General features: G+C 29.5%; 2 protein-coding genes across 2 annotated transcripts in view; both read right to left on the bottom strand.

The window, feature by feature from the left end:
• Window positions 1-6,784, bottom strand: part of LOC111683627 (ATP-binding cassette sub-family G member 1) — a 35,688-nt gene extending 28,904 nt beyond the window's left edge. Inside the window, exon 1 of the mRNA XM_046951028.1 lies at window positions 6,469-6,784. The gene's annotated coding sequence lies outside the window, so the exon portion shown is untranslated. The remainder of the gene's footprint in view (window positions 1-6,468) is intronic.
• A 2,452-nt stretch (window positions 6,785-9,236) lies between these two features.
• LOC111683626 (acyl-protein thioesterase 1) lies at window positions 9,237-17,029 on the bottom strand. The gene is made up of 7 exons (XM_023445719.2): window positions 16,895-17,029; window positions 16,115-16,445; window positions 16,005-16,036; window positions 13,697-14,084; window positions 12,377-12,532; window positions 12,285-12,302; window positions 9,237-9,561 (listed from the first exon to the last, which is right to left on the bottom strand). Exons 2-7 carry the CDS (start codon window positions 16,163-16,165, stop codon window positions 9,478-9,480), a joined length of 729 nt encoding a protein of 242 aa, XP_023301487.1. The 5' UTR covers window positions 16,166-16,445; window positions 16,895-17,029; the 3' UTR covers window positions 9,237-9,477.
• Between the last annotated feature and the right edge of the window lie 471 nt (window positions 17,030-17,500).

The following is a 17,500-nucleotide window of genomic DNA, read 5'->3' as shown; positions in this document are numbered from 1 at the left end:
AGCACACAGGAGCGCTGAACTGAGATTATGATTACATTTGAATAAATTTCGTAAAATGTTTTAAAATTTTGTTTAAAACATTTGAACTTAGAACACAATTGTGTTCACATACTTTCATATATGTTTGTAGCGTTGTTCGTTTAAGGCGGCTGTTTATAAAACAATTAGAAACATTTTAATGAAGTATATAAAATATGTCAACAATTTGAAATACTAATAACTTAAATCATTACAAAAATGAATAATTTATTGCAAAAAATTTGCTTTGCAAAATAGAACAGGGGTTTTTTTTAATTGCGAAAAAAGTAGATTTTTTTAAAAAAGATACATCAAGTAATTTATTATTAAATTGTTGCAACACGTGGCTAATTTATATGGAATTTTGAAAGTGAATAGAAAATTTTATATATCTAAGGCAAGTAATAAACTTTAAATCTATCGATGACAACTATCACAGTTCAACTTGATTTCTAACTAAAATTATAAAAAAAAAAATTTTTTAATTCGCTAAAATTTGAAATAAAATAAATTTAAATCTAAATATTTATTACACTTTTACTTTTTTATTTTTTTAAAAATAAACTTTGATTATGTTAAGAATACTCGAGAAGGATTATGCTAAAATATGTTAATATGTTAATACGTTAAATAAAATATAAACCAATAAGTAGCTGTTGTCTAATCTTTAAACATTTATTAACATATTTTAGAATTTTGTTTAAAGAAACTCACTCAAACGAATTATTTGTAAACCAAACTTGTTTTGTGAGTTTTTGAAAAATATATTAACAAAATATTGTTTTTTTTTTCAATAATTTATTAATACGTGTTTGGTTTTAGTGCAAATCATTGTTTATATTCCCCTTAGGGATTATTATGTTTGTTAAGAAATACATATTGTGTTTTTTCTCCCTTTTAGTTTCCGCATTGATTATTTATTGGTTTTAAAGAATTTTGTTAAAAAACTCTTTAAAAGCTTTTTTTAACCAAAATGACGTAAATATTGTTTTTTTGAAAAGGTTATAAGTTTATTTTTTTTCTTGTTAATTTATTTAAATTTTGTTTATAAGAAATTTTTGAAAAAAAAAATATTAGAAAAAAAAATAACAATTCTAGCTTATCAAACAAAATTTCCACAAATATTTACTTTTTTAATGACAAATTCTGTAATGAAAACCTAAAATTAATTAAATAATTATAAAAACATTATTTTTTAATGATTTTTTAATTATTTAATTGCATTTAAAATTTTTCCATAAAACTAATTGAAAAAATCAAACGAAAATTTACCTTTCCCATTTTAGTGGTGTAGGGTATAGAAATTGTTAAGAATAAAGTAAAACAACCAGAAAATTTTAAAAGAACTTTACTAATGTCCAAGCTAAAGACTTAAACTTAAACTAGACCAAAGAAGAGACTTTAGACCAGACTATAGACTACACAACAGACTAGACTAAAGAATAGACTATAGGTTAGTCCATAGACTGGACTATAGACCACAATAAAGTCACGACTACAAACTATCTTATAAACTACAAAATAGTCTATAGAATAGACTATAGACTAGATTATAGACTAGACTATAGACTAGACTATAGACTAGACCATAGACTAGACTATAGACTAGACTATAGACTAGACTATAGACTAGACTATAGACTAGACTATAGACTAGACTATAGACCAGACTATAGACTAGACTATAGACTAGATTATAGACTAGACTATAGACTAGACTATAGACTAGACTATGGACTAGACTATAAACTAGACTATAGACTAGACTATAGACTAGACTATAGACTAGATTATAGACTAGATTATAGACTAGACTACAGACTAGACTATAGACTAGACTATAGACTAGACTATAGACTAGACTATAGACTAGACTATAGACTAGACTATAGACTAGACTATAGACTAGACTATAGACTAGACTATAGACTAGACTATAGACTAGACTTTAGACTAGACTATAGACTAGACTATAGACTAGACTATAGACTAGACTATAGACTAGACTATAGACTAGACTATAGACTAGACTATAGACTAGACTATAGACTAGACTATAGACTAGACTATAGACTAGACTATAGACTAGACTATGACTAGACTATAGACTAGACTATAGACTAGACTATAGACTAGACTATAGACTAGACTATAGACTAGACTATAGACTAGACTATAGACTAGACTATAGACTAGACTATAGACTAGACTATAGACCAGCGCTATAGACTAGACTATATAGACTAGACTATAGACTAGACTATAGACTAGACTATAGACTAGACTATAGACTAGACTATAGACTAGACTATAGACTAGACTATAGACTAGACTATAGACTAGACTATAGCTAGACTATAGACTAGACTATAGACTAGACTATAGACTAGACTATAGACTAGACTATAGACTAGACTATAGACTAGACTATAGACTAGACTATAGACTAGACTATAGACTAGACAATAGACTAGACTATAGACTAGACTATAGACTAGACAATAGACTAGACTATAGACTAGACTATAGACTAGACTATAGACTAGACTATAGACTAGACTATAGACTAGACTATAGACTAGACTATAGACTAGACTATAGACTAGACTATAGACTAGACTATAGACTAGACTATAGACTAGACTATAGACTAGACTATAGACTAGACTATAGACTAGACTAGACTATAGACTAGACTATAGACTAGACTATAGACTAGACTATAGACTAGACTATAGACTAGACTATAGACTAGACTATAGACTAGACTATAGACTAGACTATAGACTAGACTATAGACTAGACTATAGACTAGACTATAGACTAGACTATAGACTAGACTATAGACTAGACTATAGACTAGACTATAGACTAGACTATAGACTAGACTATAGACTAGACTATAGACTAGACTATAGACTAGACTATAGACTAGACTATAGACTAGACTATAGACTAGACTATAGACTAGACTATAGACTAGACTATAGACTAGACTATAGACTAGACTATAGACTAGACTATAGACTAGACTAGACTAGACTATAGACTAGACTATAGACTAGACTATAGACTAGACTATAGACTAGACTATAGACTAGACTATAGACTAGACTATTGACTAGACTAGACTATAGACTAGAATATAGACTAGACTAGCTTATAGACTATACACTAGACTATAGACTGGACTTTATACTAGACTATAGACTAGACTATAGGCAAGACTATAGACTAGACTATAGTCTAGACTAGATTTTAGACTAGATTATAGAATATACAATAGACTAGACTATACACTTGACTATAGAATAGACAATTGTCCAGAGTATAGACTAGACTATCGACTAGACTATCAATTAGATTATAGACTAGACTACAGACTAGACTATAGTTTACAGGATAGATTAGATAATAGACTAGACTTTTGACTAGTCTATAGACTAGACTATATATTACACAATGGATTAGACTATAGATTACAATATAGACTAAACTATAGATTAGAGTATATAATAGATATATAGACTAGACTACAATTTAGATTATAAACTGGACAATATACTAGACTATATTCTTTACTAGACTGTCTTTAAACTAAACAGTATACTAGATTATAGAATAGAATAAAATATAATCTAGTCTATAAACTATGCAATATATTAACTTATATACGTTTCTTTAATTATTTTATATGATGAGTAATATTTAGTTTAAAAATAAATCTACATATTATAAATATTTTGCTTATTCTAAAAAAAATTAAATTAAAATGTGTAACAAACTTGAATGCAAGTTTAATGCATGGATAAACTTAAACTGAGTAATTAGAGAATTAATAATGCAGTAAATATTGTAAATAAATTAACATATTAAAATTATTAAAGGTAATAAACAAAATTTATAAACAAAATATTAATTCATATAAAAAATCCTTTTAACTTTGACCTTTATGAAAAGAGAAAGGCAGTTTGTTATTTTAAGGAGATGCCATATTATATACATACAAACGAAGTTGCCAACCTATATAAGGTTAGTTAACAGTGTTATCTACTTTAAGTTGTAAAAACTGAAATCCTTGTGTAGATTATAATTAATAATTATAAAACTTGCTCAATTTAATTACCCTCATTATTTTTGTAATAATATGTATGTTTGTTTTTTAAACAAAATAAATTTAAAATAAAAACAATTTACATATTATTTAATTACTTTAATTATTTAGTGTTTTTTTTGTGCTTTAGTTTTTTATTTCTCATGCCTTTAAAACAAATATTTTTGTTTTTGTCAAAAGTCCATATTTAATATGCTTGAGTGAGTTAAAAATAAAATATTTTAAACTTTTTTTATCAAGAAATTTGCCAAAAAAAACAAAAATGTTTAAAAGCAGAAAAAAAGCGCAATTAAAATTTGATGTTTGTACTTAAACTATTAGGAAAAAGCTTGGTAATGTAAAAATAAAGATATTAAAGTATTTCCTATTTGTTGACAAAGTACAAAATGTTAGTGACGTTAGCTTAGTCTATACTCTGGTCTTTGGTCTGCATAAAAGTCCAATTTATAGTCTAGTAAATAGTATGAACTATAGTCTATTTAAGAGTCAATTATTTAATCTACTATATAGTCTGCACTATAGCATATTCTATAGTCTAGACTCTATTGTTTAGTCCGAACTTAAAGTCTATATTCGAGATTATAGTTAAGTCTATTGTCTAGATTTAAGTCTAGTCTACATAGTTCCAACTATAGTCTAAACTAAATTCTACTCAATAATCTGAACATAGTTCACGCTAGTATATATAGTCTAAATTTTGCAGTCCATATATAGTTCACAAAATACTTCATTCTATAATTTCTCCACAATAGTTAAATCTACAGTTAGTCTTTCTATAAATTTTAATCCCAATTCATTAACTATTGCAGCGTTTGAGTTTTGCTATCGTTATGTATAGTCTATATGTATATAATTTAATTATGACGCCTCCATTGACTTTTAAATTGTGATAAAAAAAATTGTTCTTAAACTTGTTTTTAGTTAAATATATATATTTTTTTTTATTTCAAAGCCGACATTTAAAACTAAATGCATAAGTTTTGAATTGTTCAAAAGATAAGTAGGAACTTATGATTATAATATACATATTTGCATTTTATTTATAAAAATATATATTTATTTTATGTTACAATCAGATTAAATATATATTTTCGCATTGCTATTAAACTTTAATAGTCGTTTGAGTAAAACTTAAAAGATCATAATACTTTAATTAACATCACTGTTTTCTGTCAAATGGCGGTGATGCCGTATATCCTGGAGTATATTTTGGACTACAATCTATAGTATAGTTTAGTATAGTCCATAGTCTAGTCTATAGTTTATTCAATTTTCTGGTGTATAGTCTAGTCTATAGTTTATTCTATAGTCTATAGTCTAGTCTATAGTCTAGTCAATAGCCTAGTCTACAGTCTAGTCTATAGTCTAGTCTATAGTCTAGTCTATAGTCTAGTCTATAGTCTAGTCTATAGTCTAGTCTATAGTCTAGTCTATAGTCTAGTCTATAGTCTAGTCTATAGTCTAGTCTATAGTCTAGTCTATAGTCTAGTCTATAGTCTAGTCTATAGTCTAGTCTATAGTCTAGTCTATAGTCTAGTCTATAGTCTAGTCTGTAGTCTAGTCTATAGTCTAGACTATAGTCTAGACTATAGTCTAGTCTTAAGTCTAGTCTATAGTCTATTCTATAGTCTAGTCCATAGTCTAGTCTATAGTCTAGTCTATAGTCTAGTATATAGTGTAGTGTGTAGTCTAGTCTATAGTCTAGTATATAGTGTAGGCTGTAGTCTAGTCTATAGTCTAGTTTATAGTCTAGTCTATAGTCTAGTCTATAGTCTAGTCTATAGTCTAGTCTAGTCTATAGTCTAGTCTATAGTCTAGTCTACAGCCTAGTCTGTAGTCTAGTGTAGTCTGTAGTCTAGACTTAATTTCAGTCTTAAGTCTAGTCTACAATCTTCCTAATTATCTACAATAAAGTTTAGTGTGTAGTCTAGTTTATCTATGTTCTACATAGTCTATGTCCAGTCTATAGTCTGGCCATGTCTGGTCTATTATCGAGTCTATAGTCTAGTATAAAATCTAGTTTGTCTAGTCGTTATAAAAATATTCACTAAAATCTGTCTTCATCTACTCCGTATTTTCACAATACATAACTTTAATATGGCAACACTGTCTACATCACAATCCTGTTTACATGACAATTTTAAAATTCCTCGCTGTAAGGCAAACCCTGCTTTTTCGCAAGTCATAAAAAATATTGGCAGACAACATATGAGAAATTGTGTTTGCACACAATTTCCAAAATTCGAAAAACAACACAATTTTATATATTAACTCAATATTCTAGCAATAATTTGCATATAATTTAATTAATCTAATGAAAAATTCCATACACTTACCCTTGATTTGTTTTTAATTATCCACAAATAATTCCATTGATTGTGTTTATTTGCCTGAGGACGCCAACGAAAAAAAAAACTACGCTTTCTTTTGCACCACAACTTTTGCAGAAAATTTTCTTTTTATTTAGTTTCCAGCTTAATGAAAATTTTCTTTTAACTTTTTAACACTTTTTTTTAATTAAATTAACTTGTGTAATTTTGTAAATTTCTTGTTTTTCCCTTTAATAAAAACACAAATTTTCTTTTTTTACTCTTTGCAATTGCTTTTACTTTTTTCACGCCTTTTAACTTTACGCTTCCAATCACTTGCACGAACCGTTAACAACTAAAGTGTAAAGAAGAAAAGAAAAATAAGTTTGCACTAAAATGTGTTGCTTCTGCTGGTGTTGTTGTTGTTGTTGCTGCGTTCGCTGCTGACAACATTCTAAACAGGCAGCAACAAAGAATAAGTAGAAAAAAAATACCGCATGAAAAAAATGTAAACAAACCAAACTGACCAGTATTGCTGTTGTTGTTATTGTTGAAAGACAGCAACAGCAAAAACACATGAGAACATAATAATGAACATGAACAAAATAACAGTTTTAACATGTAAATAAAGATATTAACATAACAATTTACATATTTTTTTACATTGTTATGTAAATATATGTTTGATCTTTTTTCAGGTGTTTAGAAAATGTTAAAATTGCAGTATTACATACTGTTAATATTAAGTCTATGCTAATTTTAATTAACAGCATAAATATGCATGCAATGTGGAACAATTCTGAAACTACTTAACAGTAGTGTGTACTATAACACAGTCTAAAGTCTAGGTTATGTTATAGACTACTGTCTAGACTATAGTCTATATATGGTAGTCTATAGTCTGGTCTATATTCTAGTCTATAATCTGGTCTATAGTCTAGTCAATTGTCTAGTCTATAGTCTAGTCTATAGTCTAGTCTATAGTTTAGTCAATAGATTAAAGTCTATCTAGTCTATTGTCTAGTTTATAGTCTATGCTATTGTGTAGTTTATAGTCTAGTCTATAGTCCAGTCTATAGTCCAGTCTATAGTCCAGTCTATAATCCAGTCTATAGTCCACTTTATAGTCTAGTCTATAGTCTAGTCTATAGTCAAGTCTATAGTCTAGTCTATAGTCTAATCTATAGTCTAGTCTATAGTCTAATCTATAGTCTAGTATATAGTCTAGTCTATAGTCTAGTCTATAGTCTAGTCTATAGTCCAGTCTATAGTCTAGTCTATAGTCTAGTCTATAGTCTAGTCTACAGTCTAGTCTATAGTCTAGTCTATAGTCTAGTCTATAGTCTAGTCTATAGTCTAGTCTATAGTCTAGTCTATAGTCTAGTCTATAGTCTAGTCTATAGTCTAGTCTATAATCTAGGCTATAGTCTAGTCTGTAGTCTAGTTTACAGTCTAGTCTATAGTCTAGTCTATTGTCTAGTCTATAGTCTAGTCTATAGTTTAATCTATAGTCTGGTCTATAGTCTAGTCAATAGTTTAGTCTATAGTCTAGTCAAGAGTCTAGTCTAAAGTCTAGTCTATAGTCTAGTCTATAGTCTAGTTTATAGTCTAGTCTATAGACTAGTCTATAGTCTAGTCTATAGACTAGTCTATAGTCTAGTCTATAATCTAGTCTAGTCTGTATTCTAACCTAGTCCATAGTCTAGTGTATTTTATTGTCTAGTCTATAGTCTAGGCAATAGTCTAGTCCATAGTTTAGTCTATAGTCTAGTCTATAGTCTAGTCCATAGTCTAGTATATTCTATTGTCTAGTCTATAGTCTAAAGTCTACTCGAATCTATAGTCTATTCTATGGTCTAGTCTATAGTCTTATCTATAATCTAATCTGTAGTCTAGTCTATAGTTTAGTCTATAGTCTGGTCTATAATCTAGTCTATAGCCGGGTCTAGTTTATAGTCTAGTCTATTGTATAGTTTACGATCTAATTTATAGTATATATACTAATCTAGTGTATAGTCTCTTCTAAAATTCAAACTTAACGTTTAACATGAGACACCCTGTTTAATTCAATATTAATAATGGCGCCATCTATCGCTAGCTAGTATTTCTACGAATATTTGTTAACTACACTGAAGGCTCTTGCTATGAAAACTCCAAATGGATTTTCATTTTGAAAATGTATCAAAATATCCCCTGTCCAGCCCCTTTGATTCGTTATTTTCCTGTAAAACCGAAACATTTCACTACAATTTTCTTTCACCTAAACTCTAAAATAATGAAAATATTTTCTTTAAAATGTTTGTTTATCAGTTCAGATACGTTATATATATTTTTTTATTATCATTAATAATGTATTCGCTAAAAACAAAATAACAAAAATTCTAATAATAAATATGTATGTATATGTAGGTAAATATAACAACAAAATGTTTTAGCTATTATATAAAGCGTTGATGAAATGTTAAAACGACTTAACTTACATATATTTCTTTTCTGAAATTATAAAAATTTTGACTTTACAAAAGAGACCCTTTTTGAAAGAATTATATTAGTTAAGTGGTAACAACATTTTATCAGCGTTATCTATAATGTATGTTAAATGTAATTAAGTACGAGTTAAATGTAAAATTGTTATACATGTAGTTATGACATTAAAATGTTTTAAAAATCGGGAATAAAATGGTGAAGAAAATAGTTTCAAGAAAAAACTTCAGAAAAATTTCTTAACTTTTTAAAATTATTAAAATCTTTTTAAAATTTATTTTATATATTTTTCTAAGAATTTTTCAGTGTTTTTCTTTTTAATTTTTTTTTTTAATAATTTCAAATTTGAAAATTTCTTTTTATCCAACATTTATCCCCAATTTTTTTGTTTAATACTAAAACTTATGTTTGATTTCATATATTGTTTTTTCTTTGTTATAATTAACTATAATTAATTGAGGCAATTCAAATTGTAGTGAAATGTTTTAAGTTTTTTTTCTGTTTTTTGTTTTCAAGTGTGTCTTTTTGTGTGAAATTTTTGTTTTGCTGTAACTATAAGATACGACAACACTGTACGATACTTGAACAATACGTTTCCGAGGAACTTCTATTCGTTAAATGACTACTATCGTTTGTCTGAAAATATATATAAGAATAATGATATAGAATGTGTATATAATACAGAAAAAGAAAAATCATAGCGTTTATATAGTAAATGATTTATGTTAATGTGTGATTAAGAATGGAGCGTTTTAAACATTAGCAATAAATATATTTTAATCTAAAGGGAAACACTATACTTCACTATAATCTATAATAAGAACTTTTGGACAGCTAGTGCTTTGGAATATATCCTGATATAAAGTCTGAATCTGGTCTAGAGTCTGGACTATAGTCTAATCTATATTCTACTCTATAGTCTGGACTATAGTCTAGTTTATAGTCTAGTCCATAGTTAGGGCTACAGTCTAGTCTATAGTCTGGTCTATAGTCTGGACTATAGTCTATAGTCTAGCCTATGGTCTGGACTATAGTCTAGTTTATAGTCTGGGCTATAGTCTAGTCTATAGTCTAGTCTTTAGTTAGGGCTATAGTCTAGTCTATAGTCTATAGTCCGGGCCATAGTCTAGTCTATAGTTTAGTCTATAGTCTGGTCTATAATCTAGTCTATAGACTGGGTTATAGTCTAGTCTATAATCTGGGCTCTGGTCCAGTCTATAGTCTGGACTATAGTCTATAGTCTAGTCTATGGTCTGGACTATAGTATAGTCTATAGTCTGGACTATAGTCTAGTCTATAGTCTGACTATAGTCTAGTTTTTGTTAGGGCTATAGTCTAGTCTATAGTTAGGGCTATAGTTTAGTCTATAGTCTATAGTCTGGGCCATAGTCTAGTCTATAGCCTGGGCTATAGTTTAGTCTATAGCCTGGGCTATAGTTTAGACTATAGTCTGGTCTATAGCCTGGGCTATGGTTTAGTCTATAGTCTAGTCTATAGTCTGGGCTATAGTCTAGTCTATAATCTGGGCTATGGTCTAGTCTATAGTCTGGACTATAGTCTTTAGTCTGTACTATTGTCTAGTGTACAGTCTGGTATATAGTCCAGTCTATAGTCTGGGCTACAAACTAGTCTATAGTCTGGACTATAGTCTAGTCTATAGTTAAGGCTGCAGTCTAGTCTATAGTCTGGTCTATAGTCTAGTCTAAAGACTGGGCTATAGTCTAGTCTATAGTCTGGGCTATAGTCTAGTCTATAATCTGTCTATACTCTAGACTATGGTCTAGTCTATAGTCTAGTCTATGGTCCGGACTATGGTCTACTCTACAGTCTGAACTATAGTCTGTACTATAGTCTACTCTGTAGTCTGGAGTATAATCTACTCTATAGTCTGGACTATAGTCTACTCTATAGTCTGGACTGTAGACTAGTCTACTCTATAGTCTGGACTACAGTCTACTTTATAGTCTGGACTATAGTCTAGTTCATAGTTTGGACTATAGACTACAGTATAGTCTATAGTCTGGACTATAGGCTGGTCTGAACTATAGTCTAGTCTTTAGCCTGGACTATAGTCTAGTCTATAGTCTGGACCATGGTATAGTCTAAAGTCTTGTCTATAGTCTGGGCTATAGTCTAGTCTACAATCTAGTCTATAATCTGGACTATAGTCTACTCGATAGGCTTGATTTTAATCCAGCCTATGGTCTAGACTAGAGTCTAGTATATTGTCTAGTCTGAACTATGGACTACTCTATTGCCTGGACTGCTCTATAGCCTGGACTTTATTGTAGTTTAGTCTATAGTCGGTAATATAATCTAGTCTATAGTCTGTACTATGGTGTGGTCTATAGTCTGGACTATAATCTAGTCTCATATAAATATTCACTGAAAATTAAAAATATCACCAAAAAAGCAAATTTTCAAAAAAAAATTCAAAATTTTAGTAAAAAATTCAAAATTTTACAAAAAATTTTAAATTTTATTTAAAAATTTTAAATTTCCATTTTAAATTCAACTTTTGGGAAAAAAGATTGTAAATATTTTTTTGGAAAAATTAGTTTTTCTACTTAATTTTCAAACTAAAAGGTTTTTTTAAATTTTTTTCCGCCAGTTTTAACTTTCAATTCCAAATAAAATTTTGTTTGTTTTTTAAGTTTCTCTAATATTCTATTCATATATTTTTTTTGAATTTTGTTTATTTAGCAATTATTCTTTTTTTATTTATATTATATTATAATTTATTTTTAATAAATATTTTCAAATATTATTTCATTTTGTTGTATTTAGTAAACAATATTTTGTTGTTTAAAGGAGTTTCAAAAAGGACGTGTGTTTCTTGTGGATAATTTTTACTCAATGTTTTCAAAAAATAATGGGTTGAAGATTCAGGGTCGTAAAATAGGAATAATAATGATAATAATTGATTGCTTTTTAGCTTTAATACTACAAAAATTTGTAAATAAGAAAAACTTAAAAGTTTGTTGTTATAGTTTGTTTCTTGAGTTAGAATACTAGTTATTGTTTTGTTTGTGAGTAACTATAATTAAGAATAAATTAAATTTATAATAAAGTTTTTTTTGTTGTTGTAATAATTACTACAATTTAAACGCTTTTTTTAAATTATTATTTAGCCAAATTTTGTTTTTTGTTTTTATTTATCCAGTAGGCATGTTTTGTTCTTTTATTTTCCTTCTTTTAGTTGTTAATAAAGGCCTGAATTTATAGCAGAATAACTGTCCTTTTTAATAGATTTTAATAATTTATTTTTGTTTTTAATATTGGCTAAAAATATTTCTTAATTTTTTTTTAAGAAATTTAGCTTAATTTACAAACGAGAAAAATTTATAAAATTAATTTACCCATTTGGCCAAAACATCCTGTAACAAAGAAAACAAACAGAAAACAACAATTAGTTTAATATTAAACATTTTCTTTAAGAAAGTTTACTTACCTTAATATCATCCATTTCTTCTTCCGATGAAGAGTGTGACAAACCATTGTAGGTTTTGAAAGTAACATTTTTCATAAAAGATTTTAACAAACTGGCACTTAGCTGGCCAAATTTATAGGGTACCACTGGATCAAAATCACCATGACATTGATAAATCTAGAAAATTTTCGGAAAAATTATTTAAAACTGTTCAGTTCTACTATAGTTCTAGTTCATTTCCAGTTCAGTTCTAGTTCAGTTCTAGTTCAGTTCTAGTTCTAGTTCAGTTCTAATTCAGTTCTAGTTCAGTTCTAGTTCAGTTCTAGTTCAGTTCTAATTCAGTTCTAGTTCAGTTCTAATTCAGTTCTATTTCAGTTCTAATTCAGTTCTAGTTCAGTTCTAGTTCAGTTCTAGTTCAGTTCTAGTTCAGTTCTAGTTCAGTTCTAGTTCAGTTCTAGTTCAGTTCTAGTTCAGTTCTAGTTCAGTTCTAGTTCAGTTCTAGTTCAGTTCTAGTTCAGTTCTAGTTCAGTTCTAGTTCAGTTCTAGTTCAGTTCTAGTTCAGTTCTAGTTCAGTTCTAGTTCAGTTCTAGTTCAGTTCTAGTTCAGTTCTAGTTCAGTTCTAGTTCAGTTCTAGTTCAGTTCTAGTTCAGTTCTAGTTCAGTTATAGTTCAGTTCTAGTTCATCCAGTTCAGTTCTAGTTGAGTTCTAGTTGAGTTCTAGTTGAGTTCTAGTTGAGTTCTAGTTGAGTTCTAGTTCAGTTCTAGTTCAGTTCTAGTTCTGTTCAGGTTCAGTTTTAGTCAGTTCTAACTTAGATTTAGTTCAGTTCTAGTTCAATTCTAGTCCAATTCTAGTTCAGTTCTAGTTCAGTTCTAGTTCAGTTCTAGTTCAGTTCTAGTTCAGTTCTAGTTCAGTTCTAGTTCAGTTCTAGTTCAGTTCTAGTTCAGTTCTAGTTCAGTTCTAGTTCAGTTCTAGTTCAGTTCTAGTTCAGTTCTAGTTCAGTTCTAGTTCAGTTCTAGTTCAGTTCTAGTTCAGTTCTAGTTCAGTTCTAGTTCAATTCTAGTTCAATTCTAGTTCAGTTCTAATTTAGTTCTAGTTCAGTTTTAGTTCAGTTCTAGTTCAGTTCAAGTTCAGTTCTAGTTCAGTTTTAGTTCAGTTTTAGTACAGTTCTAGTTCAGTTCTAGTTCAGTTCTAGTTCAGTTTTAGTTCAGTTTTAGTACAGTTCAAGTTCAGTTCTAGTTCAGTTCTAGTTCAGTTTTAGTTATGTTCTAGTTCAGTTCTAGTTTAGTTCTAGTTCAGTTCTGGATCAGTTCTTATGCAATTTTATTTTAAAATAATACTCACTGGTATATCCCCACTATTTGTCTTAATACCCGGAAATTGTTTATGCAAAGGCAACCAACACGATAGGGCCACCACACCGGCCAGCGGTTTGTTATAGGTCAAGGCTGAGTACAAAGCCAATGCACCACCTTGTGAGAAACCACCCAAAACAATACGATTTGAGGGTATGCCCTTTTCGATTTCGGTATTAATCATTGTTTGTATATTTTGTGAAGCCGATTTAATGCCTTCTTCATCTTCGGGTCCTGATATGTCGAGTGTTTTTAAATCAAACCAGGAGGGCATGCGAAAGCCAGCATTTAGTGTAACGGGCTGAGTGGGTGCTGTAGGACAGACGACTTTCATGCTGGGTGGTCGTATGGCAGCTAAAGCACTGCTCCAGCCGTGACTAAAAAAATAAACAAAGAGTAAATATAATGTAACAAGATGAATAAGCTTATTTTTTAAATATTTAGTTCAAAATAAGTTTTGTTTTTAGTTCGTATACGTAGTTCCGCTAGCTGAATCGTGCAATTTTTTGTATATTAGCAAGTTTTTAAAGTTATATATATATGTTTAAAATTGATTATATTACAATTCAGCTGGACAAAAAATTCAGTTCAGTTCTAGTTTAGTTCTAGTTGAGTTATATTTAAGTTCTAGTTCAGTTCACGTTAAGTTCTAGTTCAGTTCTGGTTCACTTCTAGTTTAGTTCTAGTTCTCTTCTACTTCAGTTTTAGTGCAGTACCAGTTCAGTTCTAGTTTAGTTCTAGTTTAGTTCTAGTTCAGTTCTAGTTCAGTTCTAGTTCAGTTCTAGTTCTGTTCTAGTTCAGTTCTAGTTCTGTTCTAGTTCAGTTCTAGTTCAGATCTTGTTCAGTTCTAGTCCAGTTCTACTTCAGTTCTAGTTCAGTTCTACTATAGTTCTAGTTCAGTTCGAGTTCAGTTCTAGTTCAGTTCTAATTCAGTTCTAGTTCAGTTCTAGTTCAGTTCTAGTTTAGTTCTAGTTCAGTTCTAGTTCAGTTCTAGTTCAGTTCTAGTTCAGTTCTAGTTCAGTTCTAGTTCAGTTCTAGTTCAGTTCTAGTTCAGTTCTAGTTCAGTTCTAGTTCAGTTCTAGTTCAGTTCTAGTTCAGTTCTAGTTCAGTTCTAGTTCAGTTCTAGTTCAGTTCTAGTTCAGTTCTAGTTCAGTTCTAGTTCAGTTCTAGTTCAGTTCTAGTTCAGTTCTAGTTCAGTTCTAGTTCAGTTCTAGTTCAGTTCTAGTTCAGTTCTAGTTCAGTTCTAGTTCAGTTCTAGTTCAGTTCTAGTTCAGTTCTAGTTCAGTTCTAGTTCAGTTCTAGTTCAGTTCTAGTTCAGTTCTAGTTCAGTTCTAGTTCAGTTCTAGTTCAGTTTTAGTTCATTTCTAGTTCAGTTCTAAATCACATCTAGTTCAGTTCTAGTTTTGTTCTAGTTCAGTTTTAGTTCAGCTCTAGTTCAATTCTAGTCCAGTTCTAGATCAGTTCTAGTTCAGTTCTAGTTCAGTTCTAGTTCAGTTCAGTTCTAGTTCAGTTCTAGTTCAGTTCTAGTTCAGTTCTAGTTCGGTTCTAGTTCAGTTCTAGTTCAGTTCTAGTTCAGTTCTAGTTCAGTTCTAGTTCAGTTCTAGTTCAGTTCTAGTTCAGTTCTAGTTCAGTTCTAGTTCAGTTCTAGTTCAGTTCTAGTTCAGTTCTAGTTCAGTTCTAGTTCAGTTCTAGTTCAGTTCTAGTTCAGTTCTAGTTCAGTTCTAGTTCAGTTCTAGGTTAGTTCTAGTTCAGTTCTAGTTCAGTTCTAGTTAAGTTCTAGTTCAGATCTATTTCAGTTCTATTTCAGTTCTATTTCAGTTCTAGTTCAGTTCTAGTTCAGATCTAGATTATATCTAGTTCAGTTCTAGTTCTAATCTAGTTCGGTTCTACTTCAGTTGTTTTCTAGTGCCCTCTTAATTTAGTTATAGTTCAGTTGTATTTATTACTTAACTGGATTAAAGTTTTACTCCCTCCCTGTTAGGTTTTAGCGTCCCTTACTAATCTTACATAGCTTATTTCATTTCTTCCCACTAAAGCCTACAACAACAATTTCTTACTTTATGCAATGTAAAACAAACAAGGTCAATTTTGTTGGCACTAACAAACATGACAAAACAGAGAAAAAAAAAACTAACAACAAAAAGAAATCTATAGGGAAATGAAAATTTGCAATTTTTCTTTAAAATTTAGAAAAAAAAGGAAAAAAATAACTATAAATATTAAATAAACTAAAATTGATAAGATTAAAAACATTAAATTATAATGTGATAAGGAAACAAACAACAAAAACAACTTACCCAGTATCACCCAAACCATGCATAAAAATGAGCTAAAGGGGAAAGAAAAAGTTGAAAGAGATTTAGTAAATAAATAGCTAATTTATGTGTAAAAAAAAATAATAACTTACGGTGGAAGTATGTTTGGCAGTAGCCTCTATAATAACTGGGGCAATAGACATGATGAAGAATATAAGGATGACAATAGCAATTAACAATTTACACCAAAATGGGTGAAAAATTTTAGATTTGCAAATGCTTTAAAGTAGTTCCGGGGGAGGTGTAATTAAACAACTAGTGCGCGTTTATTGCTTTTATTGTAGCAGGAATGTAGGCTGCTGTTTGGCTGGTGGTTGGCTAAAGGGTGCTGCTATTCTTAACCAGGTACTTGCAATTGCTTATAATGGTTTAATTTAGTTATTTAGTCCAACGTAGACTATTAAAAACCACAACCGTTTGACGCTGCCAATAGAATGAAATATATATAATAGAATAAATTAATAATTTATTAATAAAAATCAATGTCTATTGAACACAATATTTTTATATAAACAAATAGCACACAAAATAATTAACATAAACTAATAAAAAAAATTTCTTTCTATTTTGCTTAACCTTTCACTTGTTTTGAGCGAAAAACAAAAAAAAAAAACTAAAACCCAACAAATAACACAATAATTTATTAACATGTGGCAGTAGCTGGGGAGAAAAAAAATAAATAGAATTTCCTTGTACATTTATTGATTTTTGCTTTTTTCCGGTATTTAGCATTTTAATTTACAAATTATTATATTTGCTAAAGCTAAACAAATTCCCCAGCCTTTTTTCTTTATATATTTCCTTTATTTCACACAAATGTTATTTGTTTTCTTAAAATATCTACATTTTTATTAATATTTTCTTTTAAATACCTTTAAATTTTAAGAATTTTTAGTTTAAATTTTAATTTTTTTCCTGAAAAACTCTTTTCCTCACACAAGAAAAATATATTTTGCATCAGCTGGCTGTAGTAACAAGCAGAGCTGATAAAAATTTGTGACGGCGTTGGCTGACAGTGAAAATTTCAACGGCGTCTTAAAATTAGACTGTAGGTCGGCAGAGTTGTAAATATTATTATTGAAATTATCAACGTTGTTGTTTTATATGAATAACCCTTTAACGTCTGAGGTGGAAATATGCAAACTACAGAACTGGAACTTACATAGTATAGAACAGAACTAGAACTGAACTAGAACAGAACTAGAACTTGAACTAGAACGGAACTGGAACAGAACTAGAACAAAACTGGAACTAGAACAGAACTAGAACAGAACTAGAATAGAACAGAAGTAGAACAGAACTAGAACAGTGCTAGAACAGAACCAGAACAGAACTAGAACAGAACTGGAACAGAACTAGAACAAAACTAATACAGAACTAGAACAGAACTAGAACAGAACTAGAACAGAACTAGAACAGAAGTAGAACAGAACTAGAACAGAACTAGAACAGAACTAGAACAGAACTAGAACAGAACT

The sequence above is a fragment of the Lucilia cuprina genome, chromosome 5 (genome assembly GCF_022045245.1).
Source record: "Lucilia cuprina isolate Lc7/37 chromosome 5, ASM2204524v1, whole genome shotgun sequence".
NCBI lineage: Eukaryota > Metazoa > Arthropoda > Insecta > Diptera > Calliphoridae > Lucilia > Lucilia cuprina.
Note: the sequence above shows the minus strand (reverse complement) of the source record. Positions and strands in the feature narration are given on the sequence as shown.